The 26,452-nt window shown below is 42.7% G+C and overlaps 1 protein-coding gene across 2 annotated transcripts; it reads left to right on the forward strand.

Annotated features, from left to right (window-relative positions):
• The first annotated feature begins 18,591 nt into the window (after positions 1-18,591).
• ppp1r3ab (protein phosphatase 1, regulatory subunit 3Ab) lies at positions 18,592-24,874 on the forward strand. Of its 2 annotated transcripts, none has more exons than XM_020456510.2 (4): positions 18,592-19,338; positions 19,793-19,845; positions 19,965-20,053; positions 21,324-24,874. In XM_020456510.2, exons 1-4 carry the CDS (start codon positions 18,617-18,619, stop codon positions 24,306-24,308), a joined length of 3,849 nt encoding a protein of 1,282 aa, XP_020312099.1. In that variant the 5' UTR covers positions 18,592-18,616; the 3' UTR covers positions 24,309-24,874. The 2 variants fall into 2 exon arrangements, with proteins under 2 accessions (XP_020312099.1, XP_020312098.1); XM_020456509.2 differs by having other exon boundaries at positions 18,593-19,482.
• The last annotated feature ends 1,578 nt before the right edge of the window (positions 24,875-26,452 follow it).

Genomic DNA, 26,452 nt, shown 5'->3' on the forward strand with positions numbered 1-26,452 from the left:
GATTACACAGTGCCTGCCTAACTAGGTAGTCAGAGAGAGCGGAAAATGAGGATATGCCAGCCGACTAAAATGTACATGTCGATACAGCATGGAGAGCACTTCCGTTTTGAGTCTCACACTAACTTCTCATACAACTGAACCGAGCTGCACTGAGCTGACCTGGCTACGCATCTACCACAGCTTTGACATATACAGTACAAAGCAGTCGTGACGGGCTCACACTTCTTTAGAAATGGTGCTCCACTAAAGGGGCTTAATTGTGTGAAGGTTTCTTGGCTGCTGTGGGAACGTGCGTGATGAGAACACAGTGTGTGTGTGTGTGTGTGTGTGTGTGTGTGTGTGTGTGTGTGTGTGTGTGTGTGTGTGTGTGTGTGTGTGTGTGTGTGTGTGTGTGTGTGTGTGTGTGTGTGTGTGTGTGTGTGCGTGCGTGCGCTTGCGTGTATAGGGGATCGTAACAGTACGTCAGAACAGCACTCTAAATTAAGAGGGGGCTGCACAATGCAGGGAGGGAGGAAGGCTTCTGGAGGGAGGCTCAGCAGGTAGGAGAGGGAGGGAACTGGGACTAAAGCTAAAGTTTATACCAGTACTTTAAAATGTATTTCTATACTAGTCTGCTTCCCTTCTGGCCAATGATCTCATTCTGAAATGACTCCATATGGGGCAGCAATATAATGGTAACATGTTTAGTACATTTACTGTATAAGTAGCCTTCCAATGAAGGGAAAAATGTCATGAAAGGCTGAATGTTTGAGAGAACTTGGACATGGACTCAAAACAGCAAAGCAGGAGCAGCAGCAAAAATCTATACACTAATAATCAACAGAGAAACTTCATTCACCTCTATCTTTTGAGACCTTTACGTTAACCTTCACACCTGGGCCCAAACTAACCATGCTATCCACATAGAGCAGCATCTAGTCTAGTCAGGCAGCTTTCAAGGACATAGCAGCCTTACCATTCAAGGCTTCACACTAGCCGCTTAAGGTTAACGCTGGGTGCAGTCACACTGAGAGGACGCGGCTCACACCATTATGGCTGGCTGAATAGAGGTAAGCTGCAGGATACCTATCTGACAGTCTGATCACTCACAGGGAGTGTGGATGGATGTACTGAACTTAATGTCGAGGCTCTGAATGGCAAACTCCAGTTATACTGGCCAAAGGGAATACAGTATAGACCAGGGTTACTCAACTCTTAGCCTACGAAGGTCCGGAGCCTGCTGTTTTTCTGTTCTACCTGATAATTAATTGCACACACCTGGTGTCCCAGGGTCCAGTCCCTGATTAAAGGGGAAGAATTAAAAAATGCAGTGGAACTGGCTTCGTGGTCCAGAGTTGAGTTTGAGGTTATAGAACATGGAGAGCAAACTGCAACTTTTTAAGAGAGAAAAGAACAATGCAGGCTAGAAAGAAACACAACGGCATACAAATAAATAGGAGAATATCAATCGGGTGAAGGGGAAATAAGGGGGAGGGAAATGTTAATTGAGGTAATCTTTTTTTTGTGACACATTTTTTATTTAATTTCATTCAAATTGACAAAAGGAGGACCTGCCCCCATTCTCATCGACAGGGCTGTAGTGGAGCGGGTTGAGAGTTAAGTTCCTTGGTGTCCACATCACCAACAAACTATCATGGTCCAAACACACCAAGACAGTTGTGAAGAGGGCACGCCAACATCTTTTCCCCCTCAGGAGACTGAAATGATTTGGCATGGGTCCCCAAATCCTCAAAAAGTTATTTAACTACACCATCGAGAGCATCCTGACTGGCTGCATCACCGCCTGGTATGGCAATCTGACCGTAAGGCGCTACAGAGGGTAGTGTGTACGGCCCAGTACAACACTGGGGCCAAGCTTCCTGCAATCCAGGAATTATATACTAGGCAGTGTTAGAGGAAGGCCCAAAAATTGTCAGACTTCAGTCACCCAAGTCATAGACTGTTCTCTCTGCTACCGCTTGGCAAGCGGTACTGGAGCACCAAGCCTTTTCCAAGACCCATATGGTGCAAAACTGTCAGCAAGTATTGCCACTCAAGGCATTTTCTGCGCCCAGAGAAAGTTTGGCGGTGTCAGCGTCAGAGCCCTGAATGTTGGTAGCGTTATTAACTGCATCAATGACATGTAAGAGACCGCGGACATTGTCAGAGGCTAAACGTGTTTTTAGAAAGCCGGTTTGGTCGTGGTGAATGCGTTTGGGAAGGTTCCAGGCGGAAGGCAAAAACTTGAGCCAATACTTTAATGTCTGAATTCAAAAGGGATATTGGATCATAACTGGAACATTTTGAGCGGTCTTTGTCCAGTGTGTGTGTGTGTGTGTGTGTGTGTGTGTGTGTGTGTGTGTGTGTGTGTGTGTGTGTGTGTGTGTATGTGAGCGGTCTTTGTCCAGTGTGTGTGTGTGTGTGTGTGTGTGTGTGTGTGTGTGTGTGTGTGTGTGTGTGTGTGTGTGTGTGTGTGAGCGGTCTTTGTCCAGTGTGTGTGTGTGTGTGTGTGTGTGTGAGCGGTCTTTGTCCAGTGTGTGTGTGTGTGTATGTGAGCAGTCTTTGTCCAGTGTGTGTGTGTGTGTGTGTGTGTGTGTGTGTGTGTGTGTGTGTGTGTGTGTGTGTGTGTGTGTGTGTGTGTGTGTGTGTGTGTGTGAGCGGTCTTTGTCCAGTGTGTGTGTGTGTGTGTGTGTGTGTGTGTGTGTGTGTGTGTGTGTGAGCGGTCTTTGTCCAGTGTGTGTGTGTGTGTGTGTATGTGAGCAGTCTTTGTCCAGTGTGTGTGTGTGTGTGTGTGTGTGTGTGTATGTGTGTATGTGTGTGTGTGTGTGTGTGTGTGTGTATGTGAGCGGTCTTTGTCCAGTGTGTGTGTGTGTGTATGTGAGCGGTCTTTGTCCAGTGTGTGTGTGTGTGTGTGTGTGTGTGTGTGTGTGTGTGTGAGCGGTCTTTGTCCAGTGTGTGTGTGTGTATGTGAGCGGTCTTTGTCCAGTGTGTGTGTGTGTGTGTGTGTGTGTGTGTGTGTGTGTGTGTGTGTGTGTGTGTGTGAGCGGTCTTTGTCTCTTTTGTTAAGTGAGATTAAAGCAATATTCTGAATTGATTGAGAAAGACCCCTTTTTAGCTGCAGTTCAATAGTAAAGGGCCCAACTGAGTCCAAAAAAATCTACACTCTGGGGGTATTCTGTCAAGACCAGGTGACCTCCCAATGTTCATAGCTTGTATGGCAGTCTTCTATTCAACTAGCGTAAGACTCCAGTGTATGAGATACTGTGGTTATTACTTTTGGCTTGTGTATATCATATTATAATGCTAACCTGAATGTCATGCTGAATGTTTGTGTAATTGTCACAAAAACATAATGCACCTTTTGTAGAATAATGACAAGGTTACAATGCAAATGGCATGTGTAAAATAGTTGTTTTATATCATTTTGGAACTAAACCACCCTTGCACTGCTTAGTAAAACCTTTTGCTTAGTTGTTTCAGTGGGCTGCTTTGTAATCAAAGTATTCCCATAGTTCGCTTCTGCAGACAGTTTTGCCAACAAGTTGCAGGCATAGGAATGTTTTCGTTTGAAGAAGCCATGATGTTGGCATTTTCTCTCTCTTCTTGCTTGCTTCTTAAAAGTAGCTTGTGCTGTCAGCTGCATACGCAGATGCAGCCTGGCTAACTACTGCCACCTTGAGAAGTTTCAGACCAATTACGATTCTCAATCCGTATATGACAAGAGAAACATTTGACAGAAGTACTGAAAGTATCAAAAATTCTAGTGCCAAAGGATTTTTCATTTTCATGTTTGAGTTTCAAAAAAGTACCGAAGTTATGGTATACCGTGCAACACTGTCACTATCTGTCTAACACAGAGCAGAGGACTAGAGGACAATTTATCAAAAATGTTTCCCTCCTGGTTGAAATGGCAGATTTTTTTATGGAATATATACATAGGCCTACAGAGGCCCATTATCAGCAGCCATCACTCCTGTGTTACAATGGAACGTTGTGTTAGCTAATCCAAGTGTATCGTCTCAGCCTCCAGTATTTATGCTGCAGTAGTTTGTGTCGGGGGGCTAGGGTCAGTTTGTTATATCTGGAGTACTTCTCCTGTCCTATTCGGTGTCCTGTGTGAATCTAAGTGTGCGTTCTCTAATTCTCTCCTTCTCTCTTTCTTTCTCTCTCTCGGAGGACCTGAGCCCTAGGACCATGCCCCAGGACTACCTGACATGATGACTCCTTGCTGTCCCCAGTCCACCTGGCCGTGCTGCTGCTCCAGTTTCAACTGTTCTGCCTTATTATTATTCGACCATGCTGGTAATTTATGAACATTTGAACATCTTGGCCATGTTCTGTTATAATCTCCACCCGGCACAGCCAGAAGAGGACTGGCCACCCCACATAGCCTGGTTCCTCTCTTGGTTTCTTCCTAGGTTTTGGCCTTTCTAAGGGGTTTTTCCTAGCCACCGTGCTTCTTCACCTGCATTGCTTGCTGTTTGGGGTTTTAGGCTGGGTTTCTGTACAGCACTTTGAGATATCAGCTGATGTACGAAGGGCTATATAAATGAATTTGATTTGATTTGATTTGATATCGTTTTAAAAGGCTAATTGATCATTAGAAAACCCTGTTGCAATTATGTTAGCACAGCTGTTCTGACAAAAAAACTAAATCAAACTGGCCTTCTTTAGACTAGTTGAGTATCTGGAACTTCAGAATTTGTGGGTTCGATTACAGGCTCAAAATTGCTAGAAACAAAGATCTTTCTTCTAAAACTCGTCAGTTGTAGCAGTATCCAGCTACATTAGTCATTTACAACATTAACAATGTCTACACTGTATTTCTGATTCATTTTGTATTATTTTAGTGGACAGAAAATGTCATTTTCTTCAAAAACAAGGACATTTCTAAGTTACCCCAAACTTTTGAACGGTAGTATAGAAACCACTTTGTTTAAGCCAACCTACTTTGCATTGATATTATGGCCAATAGAGCTGTGATCTAAAAGAGAGAGAAAACAGTTTCGGAACTTTTCCATCCAAGTCAACAATGTAATGTCATAAATGTCATAAAGATATGGTCCAATATACAGTAAGTCTAAAATAAAAGAGGCAACTTTTATACTGTTGATAAAACAATTCAAAAGACGCCATTTTATTCGAGAGCACGATAGCAATCAACTGCCCCAACATGGCAATTGAAACATAAAAAGAAGCAGACAAATGTGATAAGAAAAGCTGGAGCTGGATTGAGGCAAAGACGAGCTTAATTTCCCCTAACACAATGTTAGACTCAGTGTGCTAGATACTAGCAAAGAACCTCTATTTTACCCACTGTCCTACAACAGGGGGGTATACAACTTATTAGGTGACAGAAAGCAGTTTTTCAGACAGTTTGTCCACTGACTGGCCTTACAAAACTGTGTCAACAGCTACCCTGTGGTGCCATTTTGACAAGGTAATCACAGGTGATGACTGAGCAGGCTTTACCTTGTCTCTGTCCTCTGTTTGACTCGTCTCTAAAGCCCCTGTAACACCTATTTAACGACTTACCTCTGAAAGATGGGACCCATTTCTGTCATTCAATAGGTTAAAAGGAGGACGTCGGACACTCTTTATCCTCCACCAGACGCCTGCTGAGAGTCACTGTGGGGGATTTCTCTGCAGTGTCTGTCTGTGGAAGAGTGTGAGTGTGTGTGTGTGTGTGTGTGTGTGTGTGTGTGTGTGTGTGTGTGTGTGTGTGTGTGTGTGTGTGTGTGTGTGTGTGTGTGTGTGTGTGTGTGTGTTTTTTGTGTGTGTGCCCGTGTTTGTGTGTAACTCATGTCACCCCCAGTGCTGGTCTGATGTTCTTGGGAGGTGGTTGGTCCTTTTTCTCTGGAGCGGTCGGCTGCTTCTTGCACCACTTGTAAGGGACAAGCAGTCTGACTGGACCCATCTGGACAAGAAGAAAAGGGGAAAGTGCAATGCTTGGTGAGCAACAACCGTGATACATTTTTCATGACTTCCATGATTTATTTGCGTGAACTGTTGGACAGGTTGATTAGTTTCTGTACAACAAAAAAAAAGAGTTAGAGATCTTTAAGAAATGCTTATACGGCTGAATGTTCTGTTTCATGTGACTGCCTTTGCTGCAGATGGCAAAAGCAGCTGTGAAACAAAAGATATGCTGTGTTGTAGAAAACTATTTCCCTCCTTATCTTACAAACAAAAAACCAATGCCCCTGAGTCTGCCCTTTATGTCTGCCAGCCTAGAGATCTGTTATAGCCAGGACGTCAGAGGAAAAACGTGACAGACACACATGATTTGCTGTTGTTTGTCTACTTTCTGGCTGGATTGTCATGAATAAATTCTACTTACCATATTCATGTTTTCCCCTGCATTATCCTTGGTACTGTGAAAAAATATGACAGTGTGATGGGACAGAATGTGAAAGGTGACTTTCACAACTAAGCTTTTAGAAGTGATCATCAATATCTACATGACATGCAAACCACACACTGCTGGTCTGTACCAAGGGGTCCTGTATGTTACACCTCTAACATCCTATCCCTTGAGCTTCACCTTGAGCTACCAGTATATTCAAAATATGTTCATTCACCGACTTACTTGTCTCTGCAAAGTCAACTCGCTCATCAACGGGAGGTCGTCGCTGCAGGCCGCACAAGTACAGGAGGCAGCGTGGAGGTCGAGGGTGTGCTCCTGAGAAATCAATCATATCTCTGCATTCTAAACAATGTTTCATTTGGCTCTATACCCCAGCATTTTGGATTTGAGATCTAGTGTTTCATATGAGGCAAGAGTGAAGAATGTCACCTTTTAATTTGAAATGAAAGCACTTTACACTATATATCTTGTCCCCCCCCATTTGGACAAAATGCAGTCCCTCTTTAAATGACGTTCAGCTTATAAAGGCTTCATAAACTCTTCATAATGCCTTCATAACCACTACATAAATGTGTTACAAAGCATCTATAAACATATGTCATGATTCATAAATGTGGCCTAACTGTGTGACATACAGTAATCACCAATGTCAAATGTGACATACCCACTATGTTAAATATGATATAACGTGCTTTATGAAGGTGCTGTAAGTAATGCACATGCTCTAAAGTCAAGTCATGTTAGTCACATTACACCTAATCTCATTCAGTTAGCTCTATCCGGAATCCTTGGGACATCACTCCACTAAATGCTAACCTTAACCCCTACGCTTATTCAAAACCATAACCCTTACCAAATCCTAACCATAACCATTTTAAATTTCAACTTCAATGGGGTATTGACGTCCCAGGGATTCCAAATAGCAAGGACCAAATGTGCAGAAGGTCTGGTGAACCAACGCATCAAACTTGGCCTTCGCTAGCCAATACAGAGTGCTTGGTGAATCTCCCGGCGCATTACTCATTGGCTTAAGCTACCAACCAATTATCTTCCACAACACTTTTCCCCATGTGTCTTGTATCGTATTTGTCTAACGTCTTGGCAATAAAGAGATTGTGTTTCTAACTCTTATTGGGAGAGTTTTTTCCCCACAACCGCGACACATCTACCACAGATTTTAAGGGTGTAGTCTTTCTTTTTTCAGTGGAGCCATTAGCTAGCTAGCTAGGTCCTTTGCTAGCTACCTGGAAGGTAGGGCCTGTTGTTTTTTTCTCCCTTGAGGCCAGGGGGAATGGTTTCCACTAAATAGCACAACTATATTGTACAAATGAATGAACAATTTTCTTTTTGATCTTCATTTAAGGTTAGGTTAGGCATAAGGTTATTGGTGTGGTCATGGTTAGGGTTAAGGTTAGGTGAAAAATAAAATGTTAATGGCCTCCCGAGTGGCACAGCAGTCTAAGGCACTGCATCCCAGTAATTGAGGCATCACTACAGACCAAAGGTTTGATCCCAGGCTGTGTCACAACCGGCAGTGACCGGGAGTCTCATAGGGCATCGCACAATTGTCCCAGTGTCGTCTGGGTTAGGGGAGGGTTTAGCCGGGGGGACTTAACTTGGCTCATTGCGCTCTAGCGACTCCTTGTGGTGGGCCAGGTGCCTGCAGGCTGACTTTGGTTGTCATTTGAACAGTGTTTCCTCTGACACATTGGTGCGGCTGGCTTGGGCAGCTGTTAAAGAGTGTGGTTTGACGGGTCATGTTTTGGAGGACACATGACTCGAACTTCGCCTCTCCTGAGCCCGTTGGGGAGTTTCAGCAATGAGATAAGATCGCAATTGGACATCACGAAAAAGGGAGGTAAAATACAAAAAATAAATCTGAATAAAAATGTGTGGCAATGGCCATGGTTCAGACATAATTATGACTTTGTGGCTGTGTTAATGAGTGATGACCGGTGGGATGTTTTTGCTAGCAAAGGAATATAAACGCAAAGATTTCGAATACAGATATGTATATGTTGGTCACAGATCCCTTTAAATAAAAGGTAGGGGTGTGGATCAGAAAACCTGTCGGTATCTGGTGTGACCACCATTTGCATCATGCAGCGTGACACATCTCCTTCACATAGAGTTAAGGATTAGGATTACCCCCTTTCTTTTTTCTTTTTTTTTAATTTCGCCTAAAATTACATTCCCAAATCTAACTGCATGTAGCTCCAGCCCTGAAACAAGGATATGCATATTCTTGGTACCATTTTTAAGTTTGTGGAAATGTGGAAATGTGAAAGGAATGTAGTAGACTATAACACAATAGATCTGGTAAAAGATAATACAAAGATAAAAAATCAAATGTTATTTTGTATTTATTTTGTACCATCATCTTTGAAATGCAAGAGAACGGCCATAATGTATTATTCCAGCCCAGGTGTAATTTAGATTTTGGCTACTAGATGGCATCAGTCTATGTGCAAAGTTTTAGACTGATCCAATGAACCATTGCATCTCTGTTCAAAATGTTGAATCAAGACTGCCCAAATGTGCCTAATTTGTTTATTAATAACTTCATGTTCAAAACTGTGCTCTCTCCTCAAACAATAGCATGGTATTATTTCACTGTAATAGCTACTGTAAACTGGACAGTGAAGTTAGATTAACAAGAATCTAAGATTTCTGCCAATATCAGATATGTCTATGTCCTGGGAAATGTTCTTGTTACTTACAACCTCATGTTAATCGCATTAGCCTAAGTTAGCTCAACCGTCCCGTGGAAGGGACACCAATCCCGAAGAAGTTTTAATTGGGTTGTTGATTGTGACCTGTGGAATGTTGCCTCACAATTTAGAGTGGCCTTTTATTGTCCCCAGCACAAGGTGCACCTGTGTAATGATCATGCCGTTTAAAATCAGCTTCTTGATATGCCACACCTGTTAGGTGGATGGATTATCTTGGCAAAGGAGAAATTCTCACTGACAGGGATGTAAACAAATTTGTGCACAAAATTTGAGAGAGACAAGCTTTTTGTGGGTAAGGAAAATTACTGGGATATTTTATTTTAGCTCATGAAACATTGGACCAACACTTCACATGTTGCGTTTATAGTTTTGTTCAGTGTAGTTGATCTCTGCACAGTAAATTAGTTTGTCAGCTAACTAGTCAGTTCGGTGTACTTTAGTGAGTAAAGTCAATCCCATAGAATTCTATGGTCATTCAAAAGCCCAATTTTGAATGGTTAATATCCCAGGCTTGTATTTGCTGTATGTACAATTGCCAGAGGACGACGTTACACCAAGAAGTACTTACCTTGATGAACGTAAGGAATATCAGGAAATGTAAAGTGATTTTCTTCTGGAACCAAGTTGCATGTTCCTCAGTACACAAATACGCACACAACAACATAACGATCCATACCGTGAAGTGCTGGGCCCAGTCAGGTCTTTGACACATTCACCCACAGATCAGCAACAAAATGTTGGCACCATTGTAACAGGTTGTAATCAAGCCCTGGTCTCCAGCATGGGAACAGAAGAGTAATACCTGGAGCGGTAGTCTCGGTTACTGTAGGACTACTCCAAATCGTCTTGGCTCTGACACACACACGCATAATTAAGTAACACAAAATAACAATAATGAGGCTAATTACAGGGTGTACTGGTACCGAGCCAATGTGCGGGGTTACAGGTTAGTCTAGGTAATTTGTACATGTAGGTAGGGGTAAAGTGACTATGCATAGATAATAAACAGCAAGTAGCAGCAGTGTAAAAACAAAAAAGGATGGGGTGTCAAATATTCCGGGTGGCCGTTTGCTTAATTGTTCAGCAGTCTTACCCTAATCTGGGGGTAGAAGCTGTTTAGAAGCCTCTCGGTGCTCCGGTACTGCTTGCCGTGCGGTAGCAGAGAGAGCAGTCTATGACTAGGGTGGCTGGAGTCTTTGACAATTTTTTGGGCCTTCCTCTGACACTGGCTAGTATAAAGGTCCTAGATTGCAGGAAGCTTGGCCCCAGTGATGTACTGGGCTGTACGCATTACCCTCTGTAGTGACTTACGGTCAGATGACGAGCAGTTGCCATACCAGGCGGTGATGCAACCGGTCAGGGTGCTCTCGATGGTGTAGCTGTAGAATCTTTTGAGGGTCTGGGGACCCATGCCAAATCTTTTGGATACTCCTGAGGGGGAATAGGCGTTGTTGTGCCCTCTTCACCCCTTTCTAGGTGTGTTTGGACTACGATATTAAGTTGTTGATGTGGACACCAAGGAACTTGAAACTCTTAACCTACTCCACTACAGCCCTGTTGATGTAAATGGGGGCATGTTCGGCCCTCCATTTCCTGTAGATCCATGCTTGGACCATCCTAGAAATGTTTTAGAGTAATATATTATAAAATAACATGCCATTTAGCAGATGCTTTTATCCAAAGCGACTTAATCATGCATGCATACCTTTTTATGTATGGGTGGTCCCGGGAATCATAAAACATTATGGGGTGTTGTGTGTAGATTGATGAGGGAAAAAACACTTTAATTATAAAATTGATTAGACTGTAACGTAACAACATTTTGAAAAAGTGAAGGGGTCTGAATACTTTCCGAATGCACCGTACAGTGTATTCAAGTAGTGTGATTTGGTCCCACATTTCTAGCACACAATGACTACATCAAGATTGTCTCTACACACTGTTTGGATGCATTGTTTTGGTTGAGTTTCTGATTATGTTTTGGTCTGATCTTTCTGAGATAGATGTATCTGAACACTTTAAATGAATCCTGATAATGCCAGGAATTAAACATGAAACTGCTCGAACTGTTTACACCCCTCTTGTTGTTGGAGGGAACATTATGCTGTTTGAAAGCAAATTTTTTGCACTTCTACACATTTCCCATGTGGCAGAGAGAACATGTTGCTGTTTTAAAGCTCATTTCCTGCAATTCGACACATTTGTCCGTGTCTTATGTGTGTTTATATTATACCAGGGGTTGGAGAGTTCCAAATAAGAAGTGCCATCAGAGACTGTCACGACTGACAAGACTGTGGGCTGAGTGGGTTGGCTTGCTCACCTGGATGAGGCACTGCAGTGGATGCCCTGCATAGCGGATGCTTCACTTCGAATCCTTGCCGCTCGCCTGTCCTGACATGCCCTCAAACTCAGTGGGCCTGTACCAGTGGAATGGACAGGCGTCAGAGACAAGACAAGCGAACATGGCAACAATTATTTAAATGGAGATAGGCATCATTCACCTTAACCCATGTATTCTCAAGATGAGTGAAGAATACATGGCTTCTTTCAGACAGCTTTTATCAGCTGGGTTTCTTAAAAATAGCCAACTCCATAGCGGCGAACCTATCACCTCTTTCACCCCTATTCCCTGCCACTCTTCAACTTTGTCTAAAATCAAATCTATGTTTACACTCATTTCTACTTCCAGTTGTGATATTGCAATTACTGGTAATCAGAGTGGCCACGGTCTCCAGCCAGAGCAGGGGAAAGTAATGGAGCCTAAACTGTCCTGATCTTTAAACCAAGAGCTCCACTTTGTGGCCACACCTACAGCTACATCAGACCAGTCTAATCTTGTACAGCATGTCGCTGGTGTTCATGGAGCACACTGGCAGCTCGATGTTCGTACCCGAACAAGTCCCAGTTGTGCTTGGAGCCATTTTTCCCATGCCCTAAGGTCATTGGAGGAGAGGGAGTCTGAGGCCCTGGGATTGACAAGATAATACACAACACTTGAGTTACCATGACAACTAATATTTATATTTGTTACTGAGATTCCCTAGAGCATACCAGAGGTCATGGCGGCTGCAGCGTTCTTCTGTCCTGTTGCGTCCACTATGCTCCCATGAGTGTGAACCACTATCAGAGTGGCCTTCTGGGGATTGACACCATTGCCCATCTGTAGGGTGTTCCTGCCAGTCTGTCATGTGAGGGAGGAGCAGAGAGAAACATTACATTGGACAGTCTGTGCTGCTGGGGACGTTATACGGCATATGGTTCTGGTTTTACATGGTCTGTTTCTTTTCAGCCTACAGTGGCTTGCGAAAGTATTCACCCCCCCTTGGCATTTCTCCTATTTTGTTGCCTTACAACCTGGAATTAAAATAGATTTTTTGGGGGGGGTTGTATCATTTGATTTACACAACATGCCTACCACTTTGAAGATGCAAAAAAAATTGGGGGGTGAAACAAGCAAGAAATAAGACAACATTTTTTTACTTGAGCGTAACTATTCACCCCCACAAAGTCAATACTTTGTAGAGCCACCTTTTGCAGCAATTACAGCTGCAAGTCTCTTGGGGTATGTCTCTATAAGCCTGTCACATCTAGCCACTGGGATTTTTGCCCATTCTTTAAGGTAAAACTGCTCCAGCTCCTTCAAGTCAGATGGGTTCCACTGGTGTACAGCAATCTTTAAGTCATACCACAGATTCTCAATTGGATTGAGGTCTGGGCTTTGACTAGGCCATTCCAAGACATTTAAATGTTTCCCCTTAAACCACTCAAGTGCTGCTTTAGCAGTATGCTTAGGGTCATTGTCCTGGAAGTTGAACCTCCATCCCAGTCTCAAATCTCTGGAAGAAAAATGGCCCTGTATTTAGCACCATCCATCATTCCTTCAATTCTGACCAGTTTCCCAGCCCCTGCCGATGAAAAACATGGATGGTGTTCTCGGGATGATGAGAGGTGTTGGGTTTGCAGCTCATCCCTGATCTGTACTTCTCCACAACTTTGTCCCTGACCTGTTTTGAGAGCTCCTTGGTCTTCATGGTGCCGCTTGCTTGGTGGTGCCCCTTGCTTAGTGGTGTTGCAGACTCTGGGGCCTTTCAGAACAGGTGTATATACATACTGAGATCATGTGACAGATCATGTGACACTTAGACTGCACACAGGTGGACTTTATTTTACTAATTATGTGACTTCTGAAGGTAATTGGTTGCACCAGATCTTACTTAGGGGCTTCACAGCAAAGGGGGTGAATACATATGCAGGCACCACTTTTCCATCATTTTTGGGGGGGGGGAGAATTTGTTTGAAACAAGTAATTTATTTCATTTCACTTCACCAAATTTGACTATTTTGTGTATGTCCATTACATGAACTCCAAATAAAAATAAATTTAAATTATAGGTTGTATTGCAACAAAGTAGGAAAACACCAAGGGGGATGAATACTTTTGCAAGGCACTGTAAGAGGTTGAAAAAAATTGTAGAAATAGGCTAGCCCCCTGACGTTATAGGCCTTGTCTAGTGAGTGGTAGCTGGGGGGAAGTGGGGTAAGTTGAGACTTGTTTTTACATTTAGCATCACTACGTCAAGGGAAATATAGCATTCTTTCTAACAAAGACATCTACATATATTTCAGGATGTTTTGTATCCCTGGAAATAATCAGAATTCATATAAACATTACCGTCTTAAAAACATAGCTTGTCCAAAAACAGCAGTATCTTTGAACAATGTACCCCAAGTATGGGGTAAGTTGAGCCGCAGGAAAGGAGAAGTTAAGCCGCTTATATATTGCTGTACTGAATGAAACATTACCAATACCTTTTTAAAACCATGTCTATTTTTATTTCTCAAACACATTTCAATATAATCACAATCACTTTTTGTCTTTTAATAATTTTAGGCACCTTTAACACCGAACAAATGTTTTTTTTTAACACTTTTAACATAGGCCAGTCCCTGTTGTTACCTTATGTCCCAGCAAGAATGCCTTGCATTACATCTGGGAATAAAATACTTCAATTTGCTCAATTTACCATTGGCTCAACCATTGGCTCAAATTAACCCAACATTTTTACTATATTAGCCCATACAGCTACAAGAATGCACTTTCATGCTAGGTTTAGGACCTAATATGGAAGCTCATATAGACCCCAACTGATGTAAAGAACAATCTTAAAATGATCTACTTTGGTTTAGATTCAAGTATCGTTAAACCTCTAACACAACCATTTCATTTGACTTACTTGCTTGCTTCCATGAAATGATGAACTATTCCTAAATATTTGGTCAAAGAATTCATTTTCTAGAAGCAGGGGTGGCTCAACTTTCCTCTTTGGCTCAGTTTACCCCACTCTCCCCTAAGGGCAAATTAATGCAATAAGAACTACAACTGTTAAATGCTCATTTTGGGGTCTAGTGCGGCAGCTATTGGCATCCAATACAATTCCACTACTAGGCCTACACCACAAGATATTCAGATTTTAAAAAGTCCATCGTGTGAGAATTTACAAGAACATGCTCAGGGATGGAGGCTGAGGCTGAGGTGGTGAACATATTGTCCTCGGATGCATGGACATCTGCCACAGTGACTGTTGTGACTTCTGTTGTGAGACATCACAGGTTGAAATAGTCAAGTGTATAAGATTCTTCAATAACTCTACTGTATATCACTGGCTGGCTTGTCTCTTTTGTAGTAGGCCTATGTGAATAGGCAACACTAGTTTGTGAAAAGTGTTGGGGAAGCTACTCTGAAATATATAGTTTACCAAGCTACCAACTACTTCACACTGGAAGACGTTAAGAAACGCTAAAGCTGCCCTTAAGAAACATATAGTTAATTTAACTAAAGTGCACTTCAAAGGGGAGTTCAAACTACTGAGTGAAAAATGTTCATATCTAAATCTGAAATGTAATAGAATACAAATTGCAAGAACAGATCACTCTATAATCAGAAGTTAACAGAATGGGTCATTTATCCTATTAAACAGGGTTAAATATAATGTTGTAGTAAAGCTCAGCTTCAGTTCAATGTGTCACTTTCAGAAAATAACACACACACTTCTGGGAAGGCTTTCCACTAGATGTTGGAACATTGCTGCTATAACAGCCTCCACTCTTCTGGGAAGGCTTTCCACTAGATGTTGGAACATTGCTGCTATAACAGCCTCCACTCTTCTGGGAAGGCTTTCCACTAGATGTTGGAACATTGCTGCTATAACAGCCTCCACTCTTCTGGGAAGGCTTTCCACTAGATGTTGGAACATTGCTGCTATAACAGCCTCCACTCTTCTGGGAAGGCTTTCCACTAGATGTTGGAACATTGCTGCTATAACAGCCTCCACTCTTCTGGGAAGACTTTCCACTAGATGTTGGAACATTGCAACGGGGACTTGCTTCCATTCAGCCACGAGCATTAGTGAGGTCGGGCACTGATGTTGGGTGATTAGGCCTGGCTTGCAGTCAGCATTCCAATTCATCCCAAAGGTGTTCGATGGGGTTGAGGTCAGGGCTCTGTGCAGGCCAGTCAAGTTATTCCACACGGATCTCAACAAACCATTTCTGTATGGACCTCACTTTGTGCACAAGGGCATTGTCATGCTGAAACAGGAAAAGGCCTTTCCCAAACTATTGCCACAAAGTTGAAGCACAGAATAATCTAGAATGTCATTGTATGCTGTAACATTAAGATTTCCCTTCACTGGAACTAAATGGCCTAACCCAAACTATGAAAACCATCCCAAGACCATTATTCCTTCTCCACCAAACTTTAATGTTGGCGTTCTCCATGTGAAATTCAATTTTGTCAGTCATGATACATGATGCAATCTAGTCAGATCAATGGTGTGTATAAACCCTGTATTTATGATGCTATGAATTGGCCAATTAGAGGATTTGAAGCCACCTGTCGGACATACTGGCACTCCACAGAAGGAGCAGTCCTCCTTCGGAATGAATGGAATTCTACCCCAGGAGGTTGGTGGCACCTTAAATGGGGAGGTGGGAGTGGAATTAGTGGAAGGGTATCAAATACACCAAACACATGGTTTCCACGTGTTTGATGTCATTCCATTAGCGTTGTACCAGCCATTATTATGAGCCGTCCTCCTCTTAGCAGCCTCCACTGAATTCTACAGTATTTACGTTAAAATTACATGCATTTAAGTTTGTTTGTTTTTGTGGTGGGGACAGTAGCATTAGTGTTTTTTTAAGGAAAAATTCAACTTTAAGGAATTTTTTTGATATTTTTTTATGTTTATGTTGAGCGCACATAATATAATTTAAAGTATACGTTAAGATGTCTGAAATAGAATAAACGTGGCAAAAACAAATATAGACATTAATAAATGCATTTCTATAGAGCATATATTTTTACACGGTGGGGGAGTTCCAAACTGGAGGCAGGCGCGTGTGCTTCAAAACAGCACCCCCTGTCAATCATCTAGTGGATATATAAATGTTGTAGTATCCCTCAAAACAGTCAGTAAAAAAATGTATACATTTATTTGAAAAATATGCCTCAGGGAATATAATGTCCTTGACGACTGGGAACCTACACTGGCAGCCCAATAGGGAGTTAAGGGGATGAGGTCTCACTAACATCCTGTTACATGACTCTTTTACCCCGGTCATGCACACATGATTTTGTTAATGTATGTCCCAGCTATGCAGTTTCCATGTTGGTGGCATGGGATGATCATAGCACCATCTCTCTGTTCCCACAGCTCTGAGGTCCCAGAGATCTCACTCCACCTCCATGAAGCCTCTGTGAGTGATAGTGAAGTCCCGTCCACAGAATCAGTAGTGTCATAATAACCTCTAGGTTTCTGTGGATGGCACTTTTGGCTTCATCCAGCCATGAGAGCCAGCTGTACTGCACCCGGCCTCCAGTTCCCTCTGGCGGTTGCTCCTCCTGGTCTTCCTGTGCTGCCTGAAATCCGCCAGCAGGAAGTCTCCCAGGTGGCCTATGTGGATGTCCCAGTAGTGGCCCTTCCCATCCTCACAGTGTCCCACCTTGATTTATTGATTTATTTTTTTTGACAAATATAAACTGCCAATACCTACTTTTTTTTAACTATCAAGGATAACACAATAATTACTTATTTACATTGTGGTCCTTTTATTAACCTTCACAAAGAACTCATTCCGGGACAGGTTGTGCCTCACATTGTTTCTCCAGCCATGGCCCTGAACTCCGACACCCGGGCCCTGAAGTAGGGGAACTGGTCCTCCATGGTGCTGCAGATGTAGGCCAAGTTGAACTTCCAAGAGGAGGAGGAGAGGATGGCTTAGGCGATCAGGGCGATGTAGGAGAGCGAGGGCTTTGCAGAGGGCTCTGGATTGCCATGTTTTGTGTCCTCACCGTCCCAGGTGTTGTTGTCTGAGAGCGGCTCGGACTGAATGTCACCCGGCAGGCTGGATGTTTCTGTTGGGATGTCATCGCGAACAGTGCTGAGGCCTGTCTTGAGTAACTCCCTCTTTACTGGAGCAATTTCTGCATCCCTGCCTGACGCTGACCCCAGCTCTTCTATCTATGTCTCCTTGGAAATTAGTCCTCCAGCCTCTCCGCCTGCCTATACCTCTCTGACCATCCCTTCTACTGGCTCCACTTCTAACTTCTTTTTCTCTATGTCCATGTCTATGTCTGTGTTTGTCATGACTTTCAGTAGTCAGCTTTACAGCACAAATGCTAAGAGTGTCTGTTGAGAGCCTTCCTACATGCTTTGGTGTTAGTGGAAAGACATTTCTGTTGTAGGCTACCAGTCTTTCCTGTGATGGTTTGCACGGTCTGTTTGACTCTTTTGTTTCTCCTCTTTTCTTAACCACATTCAGTCCCTGCGTGCCACATTCCTTCACAGATAAAAGGTCAACTCTCATGAAACATTCATCATTCATCAAATGGGAAACTGTAGATTGTGAGTTGTTACAAGACGCAGCTAGCTAACTCTCACTGAGATAAGACTGGAGCTATGTGGTCATTGTTTGCCATTTTGAGGGGGTTAACACTTGTCATTTTTGATTAAGCAAATGATGCTCCATGTAATACAGAGTTTGTCATTCTGAGAGAAAAAAAGGCTTCTAATATTTTAAACAATTTGGGACGTGTCGGCAGTTAACCTGAAGTGTCTATACAAGGAGTTTCACCTTTATAACAAAACGTGTTTTATCCAGTATTTATGACATGATTAACCCTTTGACCCTTATTAGGAGAAGTTGACTAACATAACATTACACATAGGAGACAACAAACTATCCTAGAAAATGTTTGTTTTGGTGACAGACTTAACAGTGCACACCCGAGGTCTGGTTCTGGGTGCCGAGATTACTTTGAATTAAATAACGAAGTTAGTTAAGATCAGCCTATATCTCAAATGCTTGAATATTTATACCATTGTTGTGAAGCAGTGTCTCAAAGAACAGCGATTGATATTATTTTCTCAGTGTTCTCCTGAGCCCACACTGCATAGTTGAAGTCCCTTCTGACCTATTTATAGTGCTGGCCCTCGCTACAATGTCATCTGTAACTCGACTCCATCTGTTTAGTCACAACATGTTGAATGTCAGTTGCCAGAGAGAAGCAGAGAACTTGGCTCTGCGATTCCCCTTCACTCTGTCACTAGACAGCCCAATGGAGTCTGCTACGGCTGAACCAAGACCCACTGGGGTCAGCAGCCTCCTGGGTGTCCCAGGGCTCATCACCTGGGACGGGAACGAGGCGATTGATGCGGAGGTGATCGGTGGCATCAGGCCCAGGTCCTCCCCTCTTCCACGGAGAAGGAGCTCCAGTGACTTAAAGGACTGCGAGCTCGAGCTGACACCGTCAAGCTCCAGGAGGGTGTCCTTTGCGGACGCCCTTGGCCAAAACCTGGTGAACGTGAAAGAGTTTGACTCGTGGGACATAACCATCCCGCTGAATTTCGACGCCCTTGAGGGAGAGAAAGAGGTAGAGGAATACTACCTGTCCTCCTTATACACTCCTCCACCGTCCCAAGAAGCCATGGTCCTGAGGGTTCAGGAGCAGAAGCTAGAGCTGGAGAGCATTGAGTTACTCCGCGGGACTACGATACTGAGGGGCGTGGTCCGTGTTCTCAATGTCTCATTTGATAAGATGGTGTACATCCGCACCTCTCTGGATGCCTGGGTCACGCACTTTGACCTGCTGGCAGAGTTCATACCAGGGTCCAGCAATGGAGACACTGACTGCTTCTCCTTCAAGCTCACCCTGGTGCCCCCCTTTGGGGAAAAGGGGGCCAGAGTGGACTTCTGTCTCCGGTATGAGACCCCTGTTGGGACTTTCTGGGCCAACAATAGTGACCGGAACTATGTGATGTTTTGTCACCAGAAAGTCAAAGGGCTGAAAGATAAAGCACAAAAATATGAAAACGGGCGTAGGAAAAGCATCCTGAAAGCCAACATGTGAGGATGATCAGATGAATCAAAACAGGCTTGTTTTGAGTGTGTGTAGATTGATGGAATGATTGAATGCTACAGCAGTACGTTTCTGAAAATGTGTGGTCCAGTCTAGTGGTCCAGTCATGTGAAAGCTTTGATGCTTTCACATTGATAATGCCTCGCCTCAAAATACACCGTTTTACATATATCTAGATATATTTGCTTCCTAAAAATAAGCCAATTTGCAGTTTATTATGAAATTATGATTTTACAGTAAATGTTGGGCAATTGTTGTTGGGTCTTTTTTCCTGAGCTTCGTTTAATTTATTTACAGTCATGAATTTCCCTGTGACGAAAACTGGTTATCCATCAGTGATGAATCGTCAGGTAATCATTCATTGTACTAAATCATTAAAAAGTTAAATGACTCTGCCATACACTAAAATTACATTAAATCAATTACATTAAATCATTAACTAATGTAAATGATGATTTTTCCTCTCTAGATGTAAACAAACGTGGAGGAGAGATGACTAGTGTGAACATCTCTGAGTCTGAGTCAGGAGCACTCGAAGATGATCATCAGAAATTACTGGTGAGTAACACCTGCAGCATTTGGATTTCAGAACTTTTACAGATGAGTCATGTATCCATGGTATTCTTACAACATACGCTTTTGTGATAGATAGCTTGACATAACTTTTGTGTACGATTTTCAAATGAGCCTTACTTGTTATTGTGGCCTTCAATGATAATTAATGCAAGGTTTAATTGCATTTTTGTGTAAGCTAGAGTAAATGGCATGGTAAAATGCAATGGTTAGGCTTAAAGCTGCAATATGTAACTTTTTGAGCGACCCACTAAATTCACATAGAACTGTGTGTTATAGATCTGTCATGCTCATTGAAAGCAAGTATAAGAAGCGGTAGACCTGTTCTATATGCTCTAAGTTTCGTTTTTGCGTCTTTTGCTTTCGGTTTTGTATACCAGCTGAAAATGCAATGTTTCTGGTTATGGAAAATATATTTCACAGCAGTTTAGATGGTACAATGATTCTCTACACTAAACAATGATTCTCTACACTAAACAATGATTCTCTACACTAAACAATGATTCTCTACACTAAACAATGATTCTCTGCACTAAACAATGATTCTCTGCACTAAACAATGATTCTCTACACTAAACAATGATTCTCTACACTAAACAATGATTCTCTACACTAAACAATGATTCTCTACACTAAACAATGATTCTCTACACTAAACAATGATTCTCTACACTAAACAATGATTCTCTACACTAAACTTGCTTATTTTGTCACATAAATCGAAATTAAGTGAACCTTTAGAATTTTAGCAACCAGGAAATGGAGGAGTGATTTCTTTATAGGTCATCTTTAAACAGCTTGAGGTGACCTCAGAAACAGGAGACAGTGAACCCTGTTGCTCTTTCTCAATATGTCATGTGATCACTGATGTCCGAGCCCTGGTAGTCACTACTTTAACATACTGTACTAGTTGCATATTTATGACACTTGAGTCAAATGCCAAGTATTTATATATATTCCATGACAGGAGCTTAGAGAGGTCTTACATGGTCACATGAGTGACTAAGCAACACATTGCAATGGCTACATTACAATCTCAAACATTCAAATGTTACTGGCCAGAGGCCAGTGCTCATGTGAGATTTGGTTTGGGGTGCCAAAATTAAATGTCTAAAAATATATTTTGGCTTGGTCATGAGCAATATTTAATCTGAATGTGCCAATCTTAATGTCATCATCCCCAAACTAGCCTAACAATTGAGGAGGCATTGTGTGAGAAAGCTAAATTGAATCTATCCTTCTTGCTGTTTGACAGATTGAGAGCAGCCACAACTCCAGCCGGAGAAACAGACGAAAGGCAGCACGATTGGTGAAGGTGCAGGACTACTTCATTCAGAGAGAGGATGAGACCCAAGAGAAAGAGAAGGGAGCAGTGGAACCATCACAGATCCCACAGGAAACACCTTCAAATGGGCCTGTGGTACAACCACTGCCACCACAGCACAGGAAAATGTTTGGGCTGCAGGCGACTTCAGATTCTCTAGCTATGTGCAACAAATTGTCTCCTGGTCTCAGGGACAGCACGTCTTGTGAGGAGTCAGTGAAACCTGAGAACATAGACTCAATGGTCAGCTCAGCCCCATCCGAGCTGGGAGAGGAACATGCCTCACCGATCCTCAGCAACAAGTCAGATTTAACTGATCAACCCGCTACTCTGTGCCAAAATGGTGATACGTCTGTTTCTAAAGTGGAAGGAAGTGCTCTGATGCAGATGGAATCTGAGAAGGGTGGATCTGCCATCAGCACAGAAGGAACACGTTCAGATAACACTGTGAGGTTGGAGAACAGCACAGCAGGCTCAGTCCCAGGCAGCCAGACCATTAGCTTTACGTTTGGAAATGTTGTGGCCCCACTATACTGTCAGGTATTTGGTAGAGTGGTGAGCGAGAGCCAGAGCTCAACCGATATTGGGAATCGAACAAGGGGGACATTGCATGGAAGGGATTCAACAGCCTGTACAGTCCAGAGTTACGTAGAAACTCACTCCTGTGTTTCAGCTGATACCCACGGGACACCTGAAGAAAAGCCTGTAGATCAACAGCAATATCTTGAATCAAACCAAGGACAGTTCATCTCTGGATTAAGTGCAGAAAAAGAGTCTGAACTTGAACCTCTGTCAGAAAAGGCAGGAGGTTTTCCCAGGGCTCACACTGCCCTGCACACTGCTGTTGCTCTCAGGGCACAAATCCCCAAAGAGGACTCAGGCCTCCAGGGGCCTGAAGAGAACATTCTGCCTCCCCAGTCCCAGATCCACCAGGACAGCGAGTTTTTCCAGACACAAACCCCATTACGAAACACAACACTTTCACAAACTCCTCCAGACACAACACTTTCACAAACACAAACATTGATAGACACAACACAAGGCAGTCTCTTACAGTCACAAACTGAAATGGGGTCTAAACATGTCTCTGCTGAAATGTATATGCAGGGGTACAGTGGTGGATATGAGAGACCTGATGAGTCAGAGGAAATGGAGAACCCTTCCCCAGCCAACACTGATGAATGGTCAACAGGGACATTCACAGAATTAGTAGGCACATATATAGCCATGCTAGAGCCTGTGTATGCTGACCTAAAGGTTTTCACTTCAACAACAAAGATGGAGGAAAAGATCCCCACTGAGCACCAAAGCGTAGCTGTGACCTGTACAGACACACTGGAGGAAGAAACCAGTGGGACAATGTTAAAAGAGGACCCCATTGTCATTAAGGGTTGGACATCATTGGAGAAGTTGATGAGAAAACAAACGGATCAAGTGAAGGGTGAACCATCAGTTGAAGTGTCAAATACCTTTGGTGATGAAGAAAACAGGCATTCTATTGACAGTAAGGTTTATAGTGAGGAAGAAGGCGAGATGACAAACTATGTGAGGGATGATTATGATGAAGACACTGACAAGGTCCCAATGTCCAAAGAAGAAGATATTCATAAGGAAGATGACCTGGTCATTGTGAAAAATAAGGAGGATTTAGTTCCTACAGAGAACGAGAAAGGTCCAAGTGATGGACAACCATTGCTGATGAACAATATAATAGGAAAAGACTGGGAGGGGACTGTGGAAGAGGAAGAGGAGGAGATGATGGGGGAATATGTGGAAGAGGGCAAATGGGAAGAAGAGAAAGTAGAAGTGGAGATGATGGCTGGGGAAAGGGAGTTGGAGGAGGTAGGGGAGGTGGAGGCAACAGAGGAGGAAGTGGGGAAGGAGGTGACCAAGGAGGAGTTGGCAGTAGAAGAGGTGGATAAGGACAAAGAAGAAATTATGTTATGGGAAAAGGTACAAGGAAGGGGGGAGGAAGAGCTGGTGAAAGGAGAGGAGGAAATAGAGAAAGAAATGGAGGACGAGATGGTTGTTGAAGAAGAACTGGAGGAATTAGAGGAGGGGGATGTGAAATGGATAGATTGGGAGGAAGAGGAGATTGTAGCGGAAGAGAAGGAGGAGGAAGCAGAGAAAGACAAAGTAGATGTAGAATTACTCGATGATCAAAATGAATTGGTGGATGAGTTAAGCAAGCCAATGGGCAATCCTTGTGAGGGTAAGGGGGGTGAGAGCACAAATGGAAATGTTGCAGAAAAATCAGGCCCAGAAGAAAATACATTAAAGACGGATGAAGTGTCAAATCTTTGCTACAATGACGTAACGCCGGACACCAATCATCTTGGAGGAGAGGAAATGGATTCCATCAAAGGAGACGGGGAATCCTACATTCAAACAGATGAACCTGCCCGTGAGAAAGAGGGTGAAGGTGGGGCTGAGGCGGACAACGCGTCCACCGAGTCCCCGTCAGATGATGAGATGGAACTGTACATGCACAGTCTGAGGGCTGCACAGAAGCAGCGAAACAAGGACCTGAGTCTTGGGAAACGGCCCTCGATAAGTAGAAGAGGCAGCAGGCTGTCCATGCCGTCCATCAGTGAGTCTGTGGATGAGGCAAGCAACCAGGAAGATCAGCCAGACACAGTGTCTGTGGAGCATCAATCTACAAGTGCAGTGCCCGTTGTGGAGGGAGGGCAGGATAGCACCAGGAGCAATGTCATGTGGTGGAGAGAAACATTTTCTTGGCATAATCTCTCAAAAGCACTGTTATACATCGTCCTGTTTGTGGTGTTCTTTTTTGCTGCATACCATTATGACTTTCTGGCCTGTTTCAGTCTTTACTTGTTATCTGTGATCTGGCTGGTTTGTCAGGGGGAGAAACCGCAGATGAAAGGAAATAATAGAATAGGTCGAGACCCGTGAAAATACATGTCAGTGTTTATAAAGTGCTCCACAATTAAGTTGAATTGTTTTTCATTATGCCTCATCTGAGAATACATGAACTCGCTAATGCCAAAAGTGTAAAACGATTGGTGTGTAGCATACTGCAAAGAGTATCATGTAAATGTACGTTAAAGTCAGTATATGCATTGTTCTATCCAAATTCCATCAAGAAATACTGTGTGTATATATATATATATTTTCGAACATTCTTATTAAAATGATATTAAGAGGCGAGGATATTATCCTTTAATTATCTATACTCTTATGAGTGTCACCTAGTTCAAGGCAGACCCTTTTTCAGTTCAATGGAGCACACAATAATATGATTTTTTCTAATAGAATGTTATGTGCCTTTTCTACACATTGGCCATACTATTGATGCATCTTGACAGCATGTATGTCATTTGAACACATTAGTTCAAAGCCTTACGTTCAAACAACACACCAGTTACTAAGCTGTGGACCATTGCTTAGATGGATTATTGATTGTAACAACTTTTATTGCATTATTGTATTTGGTGTAAATTAAACTGATTTTAAAACAGTCTAAATTAGATTTATTTTGTACCAGATACCTCCAGATTCATAATATTAATTTACAGTATGTTATTACTTTGTTATTTCATAAATAAATAGGCTTAACAAAAACTATTATATCTATGAATCTCTTTTCTGATAACAGCAGTAGATGAAAAAAATGTTAATTTCCTGCAATCTTTCAACAAATAATATAATTGACCACATGTGTATTTACAGTACCCTTGGGACACATTTTTTAAAACATGTAGACATTTCCCACAATGTGAAGTATACTGCATGCAGGACTTTTGTGATGAAGCAGGGGCGGACTGGGACCATAAATCGGCCCAAGCATTTCTGACACACTGGGGTCAAATGGGCCAGTTCACTAAACTATTTTGGGTCGGTGGACGTGAAATGGGACAGCAGCCCATTAGTCAAATGATGATCGTTCTGCACCAAAACCATAATAACATTTCTTAACAGGGCCCATTTGATTTATTTATTTGACTAAAAGATGGACCGGCCCACCGTCCGTTTCTGTGATGAAGACATCTCGTGCCTTATTCTTACTGTTGGACTCCATCCATCACACCACTGACCTTTAGGAGGTCAACTCTACATGGGACCACTGGAGGTTGTCAAGCAGTAGTGAGTGTGGTTGTAATTTTAGCAGACATATTCGATTTCAATTCGCTCCCATCCAGGCTTGTTAGGGCTTTGTGATGACACATCTGTTTCCTGTACTCTGATGCATTACTGTTGGATTCGTTAGATACTGTATGGGGCTCTGTATAGGGCTCATGGACAACTTTATTGTCCGGTTTAGAGCAAACAACAGATATTTGTCTTCTGCTTCGTTCTCTTGGTAAATAAACATGGCAGAAGTTATGCAAGGGGTATATACCTAATAGTAAGATTACAACACAATCATGGGTCAATGTTGATGTATGGTTGATTGGGAAAACAGAAAGTGTGAAAACCATAGTCCACTTCTTACCGCATATCAGCTTGAGACAGTTTGAATCTGTTCTCATGTCAAGACAATGCTGTGTATATTAGTCTTTCTGGTGTGTTGAAATGGTTTTCTTAATATACAATATAGACCGAACTGAATGTAACTGAATTCAATCTCTTTGTCTCTATCTGACTCATGCTTTGAGAATGTGTGAAAGGCTGTTTTCCAAGGCACAGATTTTCTTTTGCCAAATAGAGTGGGGATGACAGAACATAAGACGCAGCCTAGTTCGCGTACTGTATACTGCCTATAGCGTCACAGTGCAACTGCCAATCTGGACAAGCAGGTCTCTCTTCACACACTGTACAAAATGTAATGTCCCTGTCAAACCAAGTGCAGTTATTCACCTTATGATTTATGTAGCTAACTTCACCAGACATCAAAGACTCTCCCAGCAAACACCAATATGATTAAATAGGTGGTCAATACCATAAGCTTGTGCTCAATTCGAATAACTTGATAGCTAGCGCCTTGGAGCATGTTTGAACTTCAGCTGTTGGCTGTGATTGGGGTAGTACAGCTGCAACCGCTTGTCAGGGGGCTTTCGGGGGCTTCCTGTGTGAGGATTATCACACCCTTTAGCTGT

Source organism: Oncorhynchus kisutch, linkage group LG22 (genome assembly GCF_002021735.2).
Source record: "Oncorhynchus kisutch isolate 150728-3 linkage group LG22, Okis_V2, whole genome shotgun sequence".
Lineage (NCBI taxonomy): Eukaryota > Metazoa > Chordata > Actinopteri > Salmoniformes > Salmonidae > Oncorhynchus > Oncorhynchus kisutch.